Source organism: Sylvia atricapilla, chromosome 2, assembly GCF_009819655.1.
Source record: "Sylvia atricapilla isolate bSylAtr1 chromosome 2, bSylAtr1.pri, whole genome shotgun sequence".
In the NCBI taxonomy this organism is placed as follows: domain Eukaryota; kingdom Metazoa; phylum Chordata; class Aves; order Passeriformes; family Sylviidae; genus Sylvia; species Sylvia atricapilla.
The window spans coordinates 44,613,261-44,627,187 of record NC_089141.1 but is presented as its reverse complement, the minus strand read 5'-3'; the positions used below and the strand labels follow the sequence as shown (position 1 = coordinate 44,627,187).

At 45.7% G+C, this 13,927-nt stretch overlaps 1 protein-coding gene across 1 annotated transcript; it reads left to right on the top strand.

Moving 5' to 3' along the window:
* The first annotated feature begins 2,447 nt into the window (after window positions 1-2,447).
* Window positions 2,448-8,061, top strand: AMER2 (APC membrane recruitment protein 2). Its single transcript, XM_066313077.1, has 2 exons — window positions 2,448-3,334; window positions 3,509-8,061. The coding sequence occupies exons 1-2, from the start codon at window positions 2,533-2,535 to the stop codon at window positions 4,384-4,386; spliced, it is 1,680 nt and encodes a 559-aa protein (XP_066169174.1). The 5' UTR covers window positions 2,448-2,532; the 3' UTR covers window positions 4,387-8,061.
* Window positions 8,062-13,927: the final 5,866 nt, after the last annotated feature.

Sequence of the window (13,927 nt, the reverse complement as noted above, 5' to 3'; positions counted from 1 at the left end):
ATTTCAGGTAGACTTCAAGTCATTTTCCTCCACTAACAGCTGGATTTTTAGCTGGCTGAAAAACAAGCTGACAGTCCACTCATTCTGTCAGAGCCATAAATATTGACACAAAAAGAAGGCACAATAAGTTGTCTGTTCCATACAGCTGTGAAGCATTTATTCACCTCTCCTCTGTCTTTTGTATCTCTGAGTCTCCTTCCATTGGACTCAATGCTTATAGAAAGGATTGGTGAAACATAACAAAGCACTAGGATGAAAGTACAAAAACTTGAGAATTGCAGTCAGGTGGCCAAGTCTTACTTGTTAGCATTTTTACCCATCTTTTCCCCCAGATACATGATCGGGGTTTGTTCTTTCAAATTTCAAAAGCATGCCTGCCTCTTTGTATTTGCATTTTCTCAAGAGCATTAGATATTTTCTCTCTTTTATCAAGTTTCCTTCATCTGTATAAAGAGCAGAAATATGACCAAGTAATGGGGAAACTCATTACATGCTATAACTGAGGGAGGCTCAGTCAAGGTAAGGAACTTGCACCTCTGGGTCAAAGTTCTGGTCTGTGGCTTCTGAGTGCTGGGCACATTTACAAACTGTACTCTGTAAAATGTAACTCACTCCTCCTCTTCCAGCCAATATCTTGGTTTCTGCCTCATCTGTCCTTTCCTCTGTCTCTGCCAGAAGGCAGAAGAGACCTGTAAGTTGAATAATGCGCTCGTGATATTGCTCTTATTGAACACTTCTAATTCTGAATGCAAATGGCACTTTTATATGAACAGGACTAAATTCACTAGATAAATTATTCACAACAGATAATTCACTCTCATGGGAGAGTGCAATGAAAGTCTGACGATGTTAAAAAACCACCCAAACCCACAACTAATTCTTCCAGCCAGTGAAGTCAATGGCAAAGCCTTTTATTGACTTCAAAGGGAGCTCTATGCCAGTGGGCCCACACACAACTTCTCTTTAGTGGTACTCACCTGCATTAAGAGATTAAACCCAGACAAATGTTTCTGTTTTGAGGAGCCCAGGCTGGTGCTGTATGGCCCAGCTGGGCTGCCAGGGCACAGGCACTATTACAGCTCTGGGTGGAAGCAGGTCTGCTCTGCAGCTCTGGTGCAGAGCACTGCCCCGAGGTGAAAGAACCCAGCTGAGAGTTCCGTGAGTCTGGAGCCCAGGGCTGGTTGTTGTGGCCAGGGTTGTCTAGTTTCGAGAAAATGAGACTGAGAGGTGATCTCTCTGCTCTCCATAGCACCCTGAGAAGGGGAAGTGAAGAGGGAGGTGTTGAGCTCTTTTACCTGGTATCCAGGGACAGGATGCATGGGAATGATTCAAAGCTGCACCATGGGAGGTTCAGACTGGACATTAGGAAGCATTTTTTTACTGAGAGGGTGGTACATACTCAAACAGGCTTTCTAAAGAGTTGGTTGATGCCCCAAGTCTGTCAGCGTTTAAGAGTCATTTGGACAATACCCCTAATAAGTGCTTTAAGCCGTTATGTCAGGCAGTTGGGCTGGATGATCGCTGTAGGTTCCTCCCAGTTACTCTGCTCTGCTCTATTCTATTCTGTTTTATTCTCACCTGGGATAGATTTGCAGCCAGTTAAGGGTTTCGTGGTCAGGGTGACACCAGCCACCTGATGTGATTGGACAGCTGGCCATCATCGCTGGTGGCAATTCGACAAGGACATGATTGGGTGCCATGACTGTGCACAGCGGATTGAGGGCCCGGGAGGTTTGTGTGGGGGCTGCCACCGTGCTCCCCCTCCATGGCAGGGGAGGCGACTGGGGAGAGGGCTGGGCTGTGCCCCAGCTTGTATCACTGCTCCCCTGTGGTGGTCGGCAGTGGGCACATGTGGCCCCGAGCACTGCGGAGAAAGAGGGACACGGGGACGGCGCGTGTCCTCCTCGTGAGGTGGGAGATGGGAAAGCAAGGGGAGAGGGGAGAACTCGGCATCCTTTTCCTCTGCCCCCGGGAGTGTTTACGTACCGGGTTCGGTCTGTGTGTCCCATTTCCCCCACCCGTCTGTCCCTGCCGTGTGGCGCACCGGCACCCGCAGACCGCCACCACCCCGCAGCGCCCCCGGCCCCCGTTTTCTGCTGCATCCCCCAGCCCACGGCTTCGGTCACGCAATGCCCGCGGTCCGGAGCGCGGTGCGACGGCGCCGGCAGGACACAGCGGCGATGCAAAACGCTCTCATAAATAAAAGCCGAGCTCTGCCCGCCCGGGCGCGGCCCCTTCCCGGGGCACCCGAGAGCGCGGCCGCGGGTGGCAGAGGCGGCGTGGGGCGGCGGGCAGGGGCCGCGTTATGTAAGGGCGGCGCTGCGGCGGCGCGGGCGGCTCGGAACGGGCGGCGGGCGCCTGGCGCGGGCCCGCGGCGGCGGGGGGAAAGCGGCTTATCCCCCTCCTTCCCTCCCTCCGCCGGGTTGCCATGGAGACGGGCGGGCGGCGGCGGGGCTGTCACTGAGGGATCGCACCGCGCTCCGCGGCGCAGGGGAAGCCGCGGCGGCCGCGGCAGCAGCGGCAGAGGCAGAAATGGACTCGCACTGCGACTGTGCCGAGCCCCCGGCCGCCGAGCAGCCGTCGGGGAGGATTAACAAAACCGCCTTCAAGCTCTTCAGGAGGAGGAAGTCCGGGGGAACCATGCCGAGCATCTTCGGGGTGCGGAGCAGAGGCGGGGAGGGGAAGGGCGCCGGCAAGCCGGGGATGGTGCGGAGCCGGACGCACGACGGCTTGGCCGACGCCGTGCTGGAGAGCAGCAAGAAGGAGGAACCGAGCGGCGGCGGGGAGCCGCAGAGCCGCGAGGCGCAGGAGCGGCCGGCCGGCAGCCTCGGCGGCCCCGCCGGCAGCGCCGTGGCCAAGTCGCACAGCTTCTTCTCGCTGCTGAGGAAGAACGGCAGGCAGGCGGAGGGCGCGGAGCCGCGGGCCGGCGGCAGACAAAAGAAGGGGCTGAAGGGGATCTTCAGCAGCATGCGGTGGCACAAAAAGGACAAAACCGGCAAGGAGGAGAGGGGAGAAAGCTCGGACATCCCGTCCGGCCTTATCATGCCGGGGTCCCTGACCGCCAGCCTGGAGTGCATCAAGGAGGAGACGCCGAAACCTTTGTCTGAGAGCCCGAGCGGCGCGGGAGACGCCGGGCCGGAGCCGCCGCGGGAGAAGCGCAGCGGAGAGGCGCCGGCCGAGGAGCCCGGAGCGGGCGGCGCGGAGCCGCGGGCCAGCAGCCCCCCGGGCCGGGAGGAGCCGCCCGCCGCCGTGCGGCCACCCGAGGAGATCAGCCGCCAGCCACCCGAGCCGGCCGCCGGAGAGGCTGGGAGTGCCAAGGATGCGGCGATAACAGGTGACATTCCAATAACGACTATCCCCCCTGTTGAACCTCACTGTGATAGCGGTCAAGAGACGGCAGCCGCCCCTGACCCTTCCTCTGTTGATCCACCCTCAGAGCAATCGATTGATCGTATTTGTTTGATGTTTGCTGACGTGACTTCACTGAAAAGCTTTGACTCTCTTACAGGCTGCGGAGATATTATTGCGGACCATGAGGAGGATGTGGGCGGCGGGAGTGGCGTCTGCGAGAAGAGCACCCCCGGGCCCAGCAAGCTGGGTGCCACCAAGAAGCACCCCACCATGGTGGCCTACCAGGGAGGAGGGGAGGAGATGGCCAGCCCCGACCAGGTGGATGACACCTGCCTGCAGGAGTTCTGGGATATGCTGTCACAGACGGACGAGACTCAGGCACAGGGAGGAGGAAGCGGAGGAGCGACAAAGAAGCCTGAGGGGTTGAAGGAAACCCGAGGTACCGAGGGGGCCCAGAATAGGGTGGTGGTGAAACGTGGTGGCCTCCACCAGATTGCCATTCACCTGAACCACAAAGAGGAGCAGAAGAGCAGGGAAAAGGAGCAGCACGAGGGCGTCCCAAACAGCGATGAGGGCTACTGGGATTCCACCACCCCCGGTCCTGAGGAAGATAGTTCCACGAGCATTCAGAAGGAAACACTTCCCAGGGATAGCTACAGCGGGGATGCTCTCTATGACCTTTATGCTGAGCCGGATGAGAACCCACCAGCAGGGCCTACAAACGAGGAAGTGCCCAGTGTGCCACGCTCCAAGCCCGTGTCGCCAATAACAACCGTGAGCACACTGAAAACACCCTCAGGCACAGCGAAGGACTCCAAGATACCCATCAGCATTAAACACCTTTCCTCGCATCCTGCCAGCCATGGAGCAGATGCCAGTAACAGCCATCACGTTGCACACCATCACCCGGCCAAAAGTGAGATGCACAGAACAAAAATCCCCGTCTCCAAAGTCCTGGTACGCCGGGTCAGTAACAGGGGCGTAGCAGGGACAACAGTGAAAACTGCCATGTACCAGGACAGTGCCAAAAAGTAGTTGAGTAAGAGGTGGAGACGAAGACGGAGAATGAAGTCCATGTGGGAAAGTCTGCATAGGAGACCACAGATAATGGATTTGTTTTGCATCACCTGAGGAAAGTCACCTAAAAGGCTTCCTTCACTGTACTCCGTGGGCCTGTGCTTCTGAGTCTCTTCTTACTGGACTGTGTGGCTGAATACAAAAAGTCAACTTCTTTTTGAGCACTTTTTTTTACATTTGTATCTTTTTTCTGCAACACAAAACATTGAGGATGTCCATTTTTACATGCCTTTCTGGAAGCAGGACTTGGATTATGACCATCCTTCCTCCTGCAAAGCAGTGTCATGAGTTCTTCAAGGGATCAGAGTTATAAAAGGAGCGACATGAGAGGTTCTCCAATATACTTATCTTTTAATCATTTCTCGGGGAGGAATAGAGGCTGGGTGCCCGGCTGGCTCTGGAAATGATGTTTGCTCCACAAGATGTTGGAAAAAAATGCCAAGCAGAAAACAACCCACCTAACAGGTATTTTACCTGCTGTAGGAACGAGAACACTGCTCAGCAGCAGACTTGATTGACTTGTGTGCAGGAGATAAAACTAAGGAGTTAGGTGGACTCGTCTAACAGGAAAACATTTTTTTGTCTGTCTGTCTGTCTGGTTGGTTTTGATCTGGTCTAATGTAAATGGGTAACAGAGACACCTGACGTAGGTTCAGATGTTTACATCAATACTTGTCTGATAATGCATACAATCAGGTTCAGGGAAACATTTTACTAAATGCCAATATATACACACTGTCCACATTTATACAATAACTTGCTCACCGTGTGTAAATATATACGTGTTTTAGCAGATTTTTTATATTAAAAAAAAATCACCTGTCCTTATTATCTAGAGTTTAAGCAAGAGTTAGTTTTTATAGGTAGATAATTTTACAGTTCTAAAAGGATAGAACTTTGTGTAAGTACCTTAAATTAGAAAAACTCTGGTTTGTATGGGCTCATGCATCCCCAGATGAATAAGTCTGAAGTGCTGGTTTTATTCCAGTGGCACATTCCATGGCTCAGAGCTGATGTTCTGACAGCACTGCCACTGCAAACCTCTATTTTCAGGGGTTTAGACAAAGTTGCTCTGGGCTTAAACCTTACCGAGAAGGAACCCAGCAAAGAAACTTGTTTTTTAAGTATTATTTTTTAAAAGATATAAAATTAGTTTTTGACTATTTAAAGAAAGTTTGGGTTCTCATTGCTTTTTATTTTCATTCTCAATAATGTCAGAATAATTTTACTTTAAGAGAAAAAAAATATGGTAAGCTAGTGGTACATAAAATGGTCGGATGAGCTTGGATCTTAGGAGAAATGTATTAATGGCCATGACTTTTTTGAATAGCAGCTACTGTACATGGGCATTGGCAACATTTCAAAGAAATATAATAGGGTTTTAATGTGCCTGAGGACATATTTTTATGATACACTGAAAAAGCTCTAAAAATCACTGAAGTCTAAAGGTAAATGTTATGTATTTACAAAATATTTTGATATAAGTATTTAATCATCAGACCACAGCTAATATAAAATATATGCTCCAGTGTATCTAAAAAATAATATACATTTTAAAAATATACATGTCTATATTATGCATAGAATCCTAAATTCACATCATTGAAGCTAATGGGTCTGATCTTACATAGCAGTTGGTTTTATTGTCTCTTAAATCAAAAGAAAAAAAAAAGGAAAATAAATATACAGAATATACATTTGAAGGATATTAAGGTTGTAGGCAAACCATAAAAAAAGCCAGGAAATACCATAATAATAAGAATTGTATATATGTATATGCATGATTCGTGGTTCGCTGGGGAAATGACCTTAAAGTCATGAAGGTGAAATTGACATCCAGTTTTGAAATTGCTGCAGAATTTAATACTGAGTTGCAGCATCCCAGTGAAAGTGTTAGTTTCCCTGACCAGCCCCTGTTTTCATGGTTTAAGAACCTTAATACACTTCAAAGAGGATTATTTTATGTTTTCTTCCTGACGTGTACGTGTGTGGTTCCCTGTGTGCCCACTCACACAGCCGTGTTGTACAGATGCATGTGCAGCGAGCACACAGCTCCTGGCAGGGTCCCCGTGCACACTCACACTCGTGTGAGCACTCCCACGCACAGCCTGGGGGCTGTGCTCCACATCTGCCTCCAAACACGCTGGCGATGCTTTCCTTTGCCTGAGAAAGGGATTTGCATTTGGTCTGACTCCACTTGTGCATTTTAGAAAGTCAGTGCTGAAACACCCTCAAAAGGATGTATGCACAGAACACGGAATATTATCCTGCTCCTCAGCCCTAAACATGGCATTCCTTTTCCCCTTCTTTTGTTTTTGTTTGACTGGAAGGGATGCATCTTTCCTTGCATGCCAGTTCTGCAGAAAAAAATCATAATTCCCCATTTTGTTCTATGGAAAAAATTCTGCTGAGAGGTTCTATAGGGTAGTGGAAGTTGAGAGGGAGAGAGGATGTGGTGGTAGTACCATAAAAACTGGAAGCACTGAGTACAGGTAGTAGGAGAGTGGTGCATCTTTTAAACCCACTAGGAGATACCGGCTGCCATCTCTACAGGACTTGTGTGTGTCGAATTATTCATCATATGTGTTTTGTTTGCATTGTGGCATGTCTGTATTGAGAAACCAATAGTGTGACGCTAGACTAACTCCCGCTCACGTAACCACTAACACGAATCATCATTAAAATGCTTTGGCTTCCCTTCATTCTCTCTCTCCTTTGTTTTCTGCCACGTTTTTCCCTCCATCCTCTGCATGGTGGCAGGCAGCCGCCTCCTCCTCCTCCTCCTCGGTGCTAACCCCTGGAGTGAGGAGCCCTGGGCTGGCGTGGAGTGTGGGTGGGAGGGCAGCTGCCTGGGCCAGGTGCTCCGCAGCCACTCCCTCAAGCTTTCTGTCATACACCCGCTGTAAGTACATTTTGCAAATCTCTTGGCGGCTCCTTTGGCTGCTTGCTATGTACATATTTTAAGGACAATCATATCCTTAAAAGGAAAATGGGAAAGTAGCTGGTAGTAGGGCGTCAGTATTTTGAATCACTGCGACATGCTGACGTTGATTCAGGGTAATGGTTGTGTGAGAGTAAAGATACAATTCAATGTTCAAATTAACTTTGTACTTCTAAAATTCACTTTTGTCTCTAAGCCATCTATGTTTTTTATTTCAAAAGGTAATAGATCTAATATTTACTAGGGTTTTCGATTTTCATACAAATATATTTGTATAACTCCACACAATGCCTAAAACAATCACTGAAAGGAGGTTCAAAGGTTTCCTTTGGACCTATATATAATTCCTGAAAGATCCCTGTAAAATACTGTGAGATGCCTAAGAACAAACACTTAATGGCTTGCTGGATTTAAAGGCTGAGACATGAAGAGGTAATAGTCCTGAGGCATTTTCTGGTAGCTTGCATTCTTATTTATGTTACCCTGTTCAAGCATATATTTTCCTTGGCTTTGGTAGGTATTGAGGTAGAAATGGTGTTCTGAGTCCCAAAGATAACATTCCCAATGGTGTCATTGTTTTGATTTCCTTAAAGTATATTTTTTTCTTTATTTGTTTCATTTGTTATTTGGTGGTCTGAATGACGCTTTGTAATTATCAGCTGTTTGTCGTTCATAAAGGATTTTATAGATCAGGACTTGGTATTTAGTTATGTGTATTCTTTGCACTTTCAGGTCCCTACTGGTAAATTTTGTACATTCTTAGAATTTTTCTATATATTGCATAGTGGTTTATAGCTATCTAAAGTGATTTCAGTGGTATACACTCCTGTCCTTTATATCAACACAAAAAGATTTCCTTTCAGTAGCATGAAACTGTGTTTTTGTGGACTTGTTTTGTCATAATAGGAGCTAAGTTTCCTGTACCAAATGTGTGGCCTGCAACAGACATAAAAGGTCTTATTTTCCATGTAGTGCATATGCATTTTGCTCTTGCCAGTAATAGGACTCAAACATTCGTAGTAGATTTCAGAGGAAATTCCATGACTAGAATAAGAAAAAGCTATGTTCAGTCTTATTCCATCAATAACCGGCACTTTCTTCGTCCACTGTGAATATCCTCACCACCATTCAGGGTAGTAGAGGACTGAATTTTAAAAATTACGTGCATAGATGTACACTATGAAAATTAATTCACTGATTATTTTTTAATGAATCTTACAAAATTATTTATTTAAGCTAAGCGAATATTGCACCAAAGTCTTAAAACATCTGATACAGATGGCATTTTCAGTAAGATGCTACGAGTGCAGATGAGCCAAATTAACAGGCTTTGCTTAGCAAAGCAAAACCTTGTTGTTTCTTAAATTTGTAGTACTGACTGAGCTTGCAGATCAAAGGGAGCCATTGATTCTGCTGCGTGGCCATGCACCGAGGTTTTTCTTTCCCTGCTCTAATGGACTACTTTCAGAAAAGGCTTTTCAGAAGGATAATGGTATGAAAGGGACAGATCACAGTAACAATAGCCACTTACAAGACAGATGGTTATCCAACAGCCACAACAGGGGGATTCTAGGCAAGGTGGCTTGAAAATGTATTTTCATAGTTACTGAGATGAAAGGCTGGGGCTTCTGCCTTGGAAAAACAAATTGACACTAACTCAAAGACAATGCAGAAATGAGTCCTGGCAGAGTTCACACATGACAGCTTCTGCAGGGTTTGGTTTTGGTTTTCATTTTGTCTTTTCCCCCCCACCCTGCTTTGTTTATGTTTTTATTGTGGTGACATAACCCCACGTGTCTGAGCAGAATGGCACAACAACTGACTCTTCTGAGATTCAGTGCTAAAAATACACTGTCAGTTGTCTGCAGTGGCCTGGGACTGGCTCCTGCTGAACACCCCTCCCTTCCACTGAGGGATGGAGAGATGGGCTGATAGGACTCCCTTGTCCTGAGTCCACGTGCTGTTTACTGTGAGCAGGAGGTATCTCAGTCTGTCTTGTTATTTGTTTTCAGGAATGGTTTATTTTTAATTTAACTGACAGGAATTGTTCACTCATCATTAGTTCTTACCTTGTCTTCCTTTTGAGCATCCCGGGTAGGAATGTTCAGCACTGATTGGTGTTTCCCAGTCTATTTCATGTAGAGAGAAATGGAAGAACTTGTCATATGCAAAGGAATAATAGCTATAACTTTAGCCACATCATGGGGGCCTTGATTCCTGCAATAGCAGGTTGTTAAAACTCTTCTTGCCTTAGAAGGCTTCTCCACCCAAAACAGTAAATGCTATTGCCTAGGATGCTTTTTTTCCCCCCCTATGTCTCTCATTCCTTCTCAGCCATACTGCAGTTGCTTGGGAAACTGAGATTTTTGATCTAGCCTTCAGCAGTAGAAGAGAGGAGCTGCTGCCACTATGCCTCCTCTTCAGGAGGTCTTTGCTTCTACTTCTTGGTCTTGGAAAAATTAAACTTCCTCAGAATAAGTGGCAAAGATATTTGAAATGGAGATGTCTGCTGTGTGATCTCATACACATGGGTGAGGATGTTGAGTGATATTTTGCATAGCATGGAATGCATTCCTCCACTTTCCTGTATTGGGCAATTTAGTAAATGTAGCAGGGAAGCAGGTCACTCTTGTAGGAAAGCCCAGGAGCTGTTTGCATGGAGACTCTCCCCAGATTTTATCTTTGCTTTCCTTTTTCCTTTCTGCACATACTTAAATAAATAGAGCCAAAGTTGTAGTACAGAGAGGAAAAGGTTGTGCTCCTCACAGGGCAAGGAATTTAAACTGCCAGGCTGAAAGGCTTCTTGTAGCAATGGCTAAAAGAAGATTGCTTTGCCTACTTTGACATCACATCCAAGCAATGCTCTGCAATAAAAGCCAATCCAGCTGTGGCCACAAAGTTAGGAAACTGGCATTTGCCAACAGGACAATCTCCTTCCAGGGTCCAGTTTTGCTGTGGGAGCTTCCACTGATTACAGTAAGAACTGGCAGAGGTCCTCAAACTCTTAAGGAAATTCAAAGTGTTTCTTAAACAAGTCTTCCTTTTTTCCTTTTTTTTCCTTTAAAAGATAAACATTATTCAGGTGTTTGTGCAGTCTTTTATATTACTGTGGTAGTGTTTTCACTGATCTGAATGCAAAACATATCTTTCCATTGTTTTTCATCTTAACAAGCTGCACTCCTGCACATAACTCCAGTGCCCAGCCTGTTTAAATTACAGCTAACACAATCACTGCCTTCCTTAATTTAACCCTTGATGGCAAAAACAGGGCCAGATTCTTTCCAGAGCTCTAAACCCCCTGCTCATTTTGTCATTGTTCGTGTTTTTCGTATGGTAACTAATGAAGCCTCCCTTTAATTATTGCACAGCTACATTTTAAATGTGTCATTAGGGAGAAGGTATGTGGGGACTGAATGGTAAGATTTTTAACAGATCTTTATTATTTTGGATGATGTTGCATCAAAACAGTTGCTAAATCAGTATCAGGTTGTTTCCACGGGCTTTTATGCAGATGCATTGGAAGCTTTGAACATAATGTGCTTGTAAAAGAAAATTGGTTATATCTGCTTTGAATTAAGGCTAACCTTAAAATGTAATTCTTGGTTAATGGCAGCAGAGGGGAAGGTGTGTCCCAACTCAGCTACAGCCTGGTGACTGGCTGTAGGACTGGGGGAGCAAGGCACCCCAAGGGACCGGCAGAGCTTGATGTCTGACCTCGCCATGTGCTGCCAGCAGAGGGGTGCAATTGTTGCCATATGGAGGTGTCAGCCCTGGACAGCAGGGGAAGGTAGTGGTGCTGTGGTGGTGCTGTGCTGGGGTGGGAGGGTTGCTGGGCATCTGGGAGCTGGGCTGAAAGCAAGGCTTGGACCTCTTGTCCTTGTGGAAAAACACATATGCCTAAAAAAATCTGTATCCTTTCCTTCTTGCACTGATGCTGAGGAGCCAGTGTGAGTTCAGGTGAGCTGAAGCCAGTGCTCTCCAGGTGGGCTACTGTGTGACTGCCCTCATCAACCCCTGAGCAGTGCCCAGTGTCTTAGCTTCTAAAGGCAGTTTCAGCACAGAAACGTGCACAAATCCCCTGTAGCCCAGCACTGGTCTATGGCATCTCACAGCTCTTTCACCCTCATTTTGCTAGGAAGAAATTAAGAACCAGGCTCTAGGCAGAGTGGTGAGCTCTGGCTACACCCTTGTAGCCCAAGGACAAGTTGGGAGGGAGTGTAAGACCCACTATGCAGCAGCACCAAGTACTAAGCAGCATTATCTTGCTTTTCTAAAGGAGGAGCAAGACTAAAGCTGTTGCTTTTTTGTGAAATTAAAGTAAATCCTCTACCATGGGTGAAATTGTTACACCTAGACAATATCTCATTTCACCAGTGTTCTCTCTGAAATCAGTGGATCTGTAAGTGCTGTTGGTTTTTATTGAGTGAGGATCCCATAACTTGGCTCCATCTGAATTTTCCCTGCTCTGCTTGTTTATAGACTCTGTCTCAGAAAAGTTCAGGTGTTGAAGCCTGGTGTTGTGGCCCTGTTGAAATGGGAGATGAGGCATGAATCTGGCTGATGGAAAATACAATAAACCCAGAAAATACAACATGGCTTTAGTCTTTTATGACAGCCCAACTCTGCTTAAACATCGTGGTGTGCCTGAGAAAAGGGTAGCAGGTTCTGCATCAGACAAGCCAATGCTCTTGGTGTTTCCTGCGTGCTGAAGGGGGCATGTGTCCTGTTAGAGGTCCCTCAGCCTGTTTCTGTAAATGTGATATAGCTGACAGATCACTGATAATTGCAATATTTCCTTGTATTTTTTTGTGTCAGCCACCTCCTGTAAGGTAGTGTAGGACCTATTTGGGATAATGAGTGAGTAAAGCCAGAACTCCCTGCCCTTTGCACCTAAAAATTTTGGTAATAATCTGGTGGGTCTGTGTGCACCAATTTCTTCTTAATGAAAGCTCACAACATTCTGGGGGGCTGTTTTATATAACAGACTGTTAGACACACTCTGCTCCTTTCCACCTCTACAAACTTTGATGAGTACGTCTCCTCAAATCACTGTATTCTTAATGTATTTACAGCCTAACTGATAGCAATAGGTGTCTTTCTTCCCTGGCAGTTCACAAGGATATACTAATCAGTGTTTGTTATATTTTTAATTCTGTAAATATTTATTTTGGTACTCTGTGTATTTATTGGCACTGATTCTGGTGTTTGCTTATGTGTCATTGTAAATGTTGATGGTTTCAATAGTCTTGCTTCTAATGAATGTAAGGAACTCAGACTAACTGCACTTTTCTTCCATTCAAAAATCTTAACAGTGAAAAATATTCCCACTGTCATGTGTTATAATGAAAACAGTCAATAAAATCAGTTGTCACTTTTCATTGATGAATGTGAAAGTTACTTTCTGATGTTCAAGTTAGAGCCAATCTATTGAGTGCCCTGGAAAATAATAGGTTTTTCAAAGCAAGACATTAGGGAGTTATGTCACCAAAATAGCATAAAAGAGAATACTTGGGCATGTGGGCATTTTCATTTTTATGTAGAAATGCCTTTAGCAGTTTTGCTAATAACATCACAGAATAGCTAAACTGAATTTGTTACTTAAAGGAGTACTTTCAGAAATGAGAGTTTTGGTCTTCTGTTTCATCAGTATGTGGATTTTATTTGGTTTTGGATTTTTTTTTCCCCTTTAAACAACTTATACAATGAAATGGACTGAGTTTTTATTTTGTTTTTCAAGTCATCTTTGTTTTCTGATTCTCCTGGTTCAGGAGCAAGTGGGAAAGCTTGTTCTTTTGGCACAAATTGACTTTGGAGTTGCAGGTTGCAGTTTTGGTGTGACAGAAGATGCAATCTGCAGCAAGCTACATTTCCCACCTTTCAAACTTCCTTCCTATGACCACTAAATTACATTTATTAGATCCTCTGGTTTGCAACTTTCTCTAAATCTCTTGCATTTTGAACATGCATAAAGTATTTGCATCAGTGAGGGTTTAATCTATAGGTTTATTTACTTTGCTGAGCTAAGTAGCACTGCCTCACTCAAGGTTCTCCCGTGGAATGTACTGAGCCATCCAGAGTAAGAACTGGAATAAAATCTGCTCAAGAGTTTTCAAGGAACAACAAAGCAAAAGGCATGAAAAGCTCTTTAAGTCTAGTAAAGGAGGAGGACACAGTGACACAATTGATCCTGTGCTCACACAAGTATAACTCCTCTTTCCAATAGTTGGAATGACACTGAAGAAATATTTTCCTGGTGATTTAGTGCACTTTCCTGCCTTTCATCCCATGTGTCTGAAAGCAGAAGAGTTGTGGTTTAAATTCACTGCCACACAAATTGCCTAGTGATTTCCTTGCTTTTGTCCAAGTACAGCTTGGACAAATAGGGGTTTCAATGAAATGCAGGGCAAATGTACAGCAACCTCAGGAACCTTGATAACTGTAGATCTGTGTGATGAAGCTGTTAACACCTTCCACAAACCCAGATGACAATAGCCTCTCAGGTCCACTATGATAAAAAAATTTGAAAAATCTCCTGAAACAAGGCTTGGCTTAAATTTT

Excerpts from the sequence above, each read along its gene's own strand:
- AMER2 (XM_066313077.1), top strand. The coding sequence starts at position 2,533 with ATGGACTCGCACTGCGACTGTGCCGAGCCCCCGGCCGCCGAGCAGCCG. Across the intron at positions 3,335-3,508 it reads CAAGGATGCGGCGATAACAG|GCTGCGGAGATATTATTGCG; the intron begins GTGACATTCCAA and ends ACTCTCTTACAG.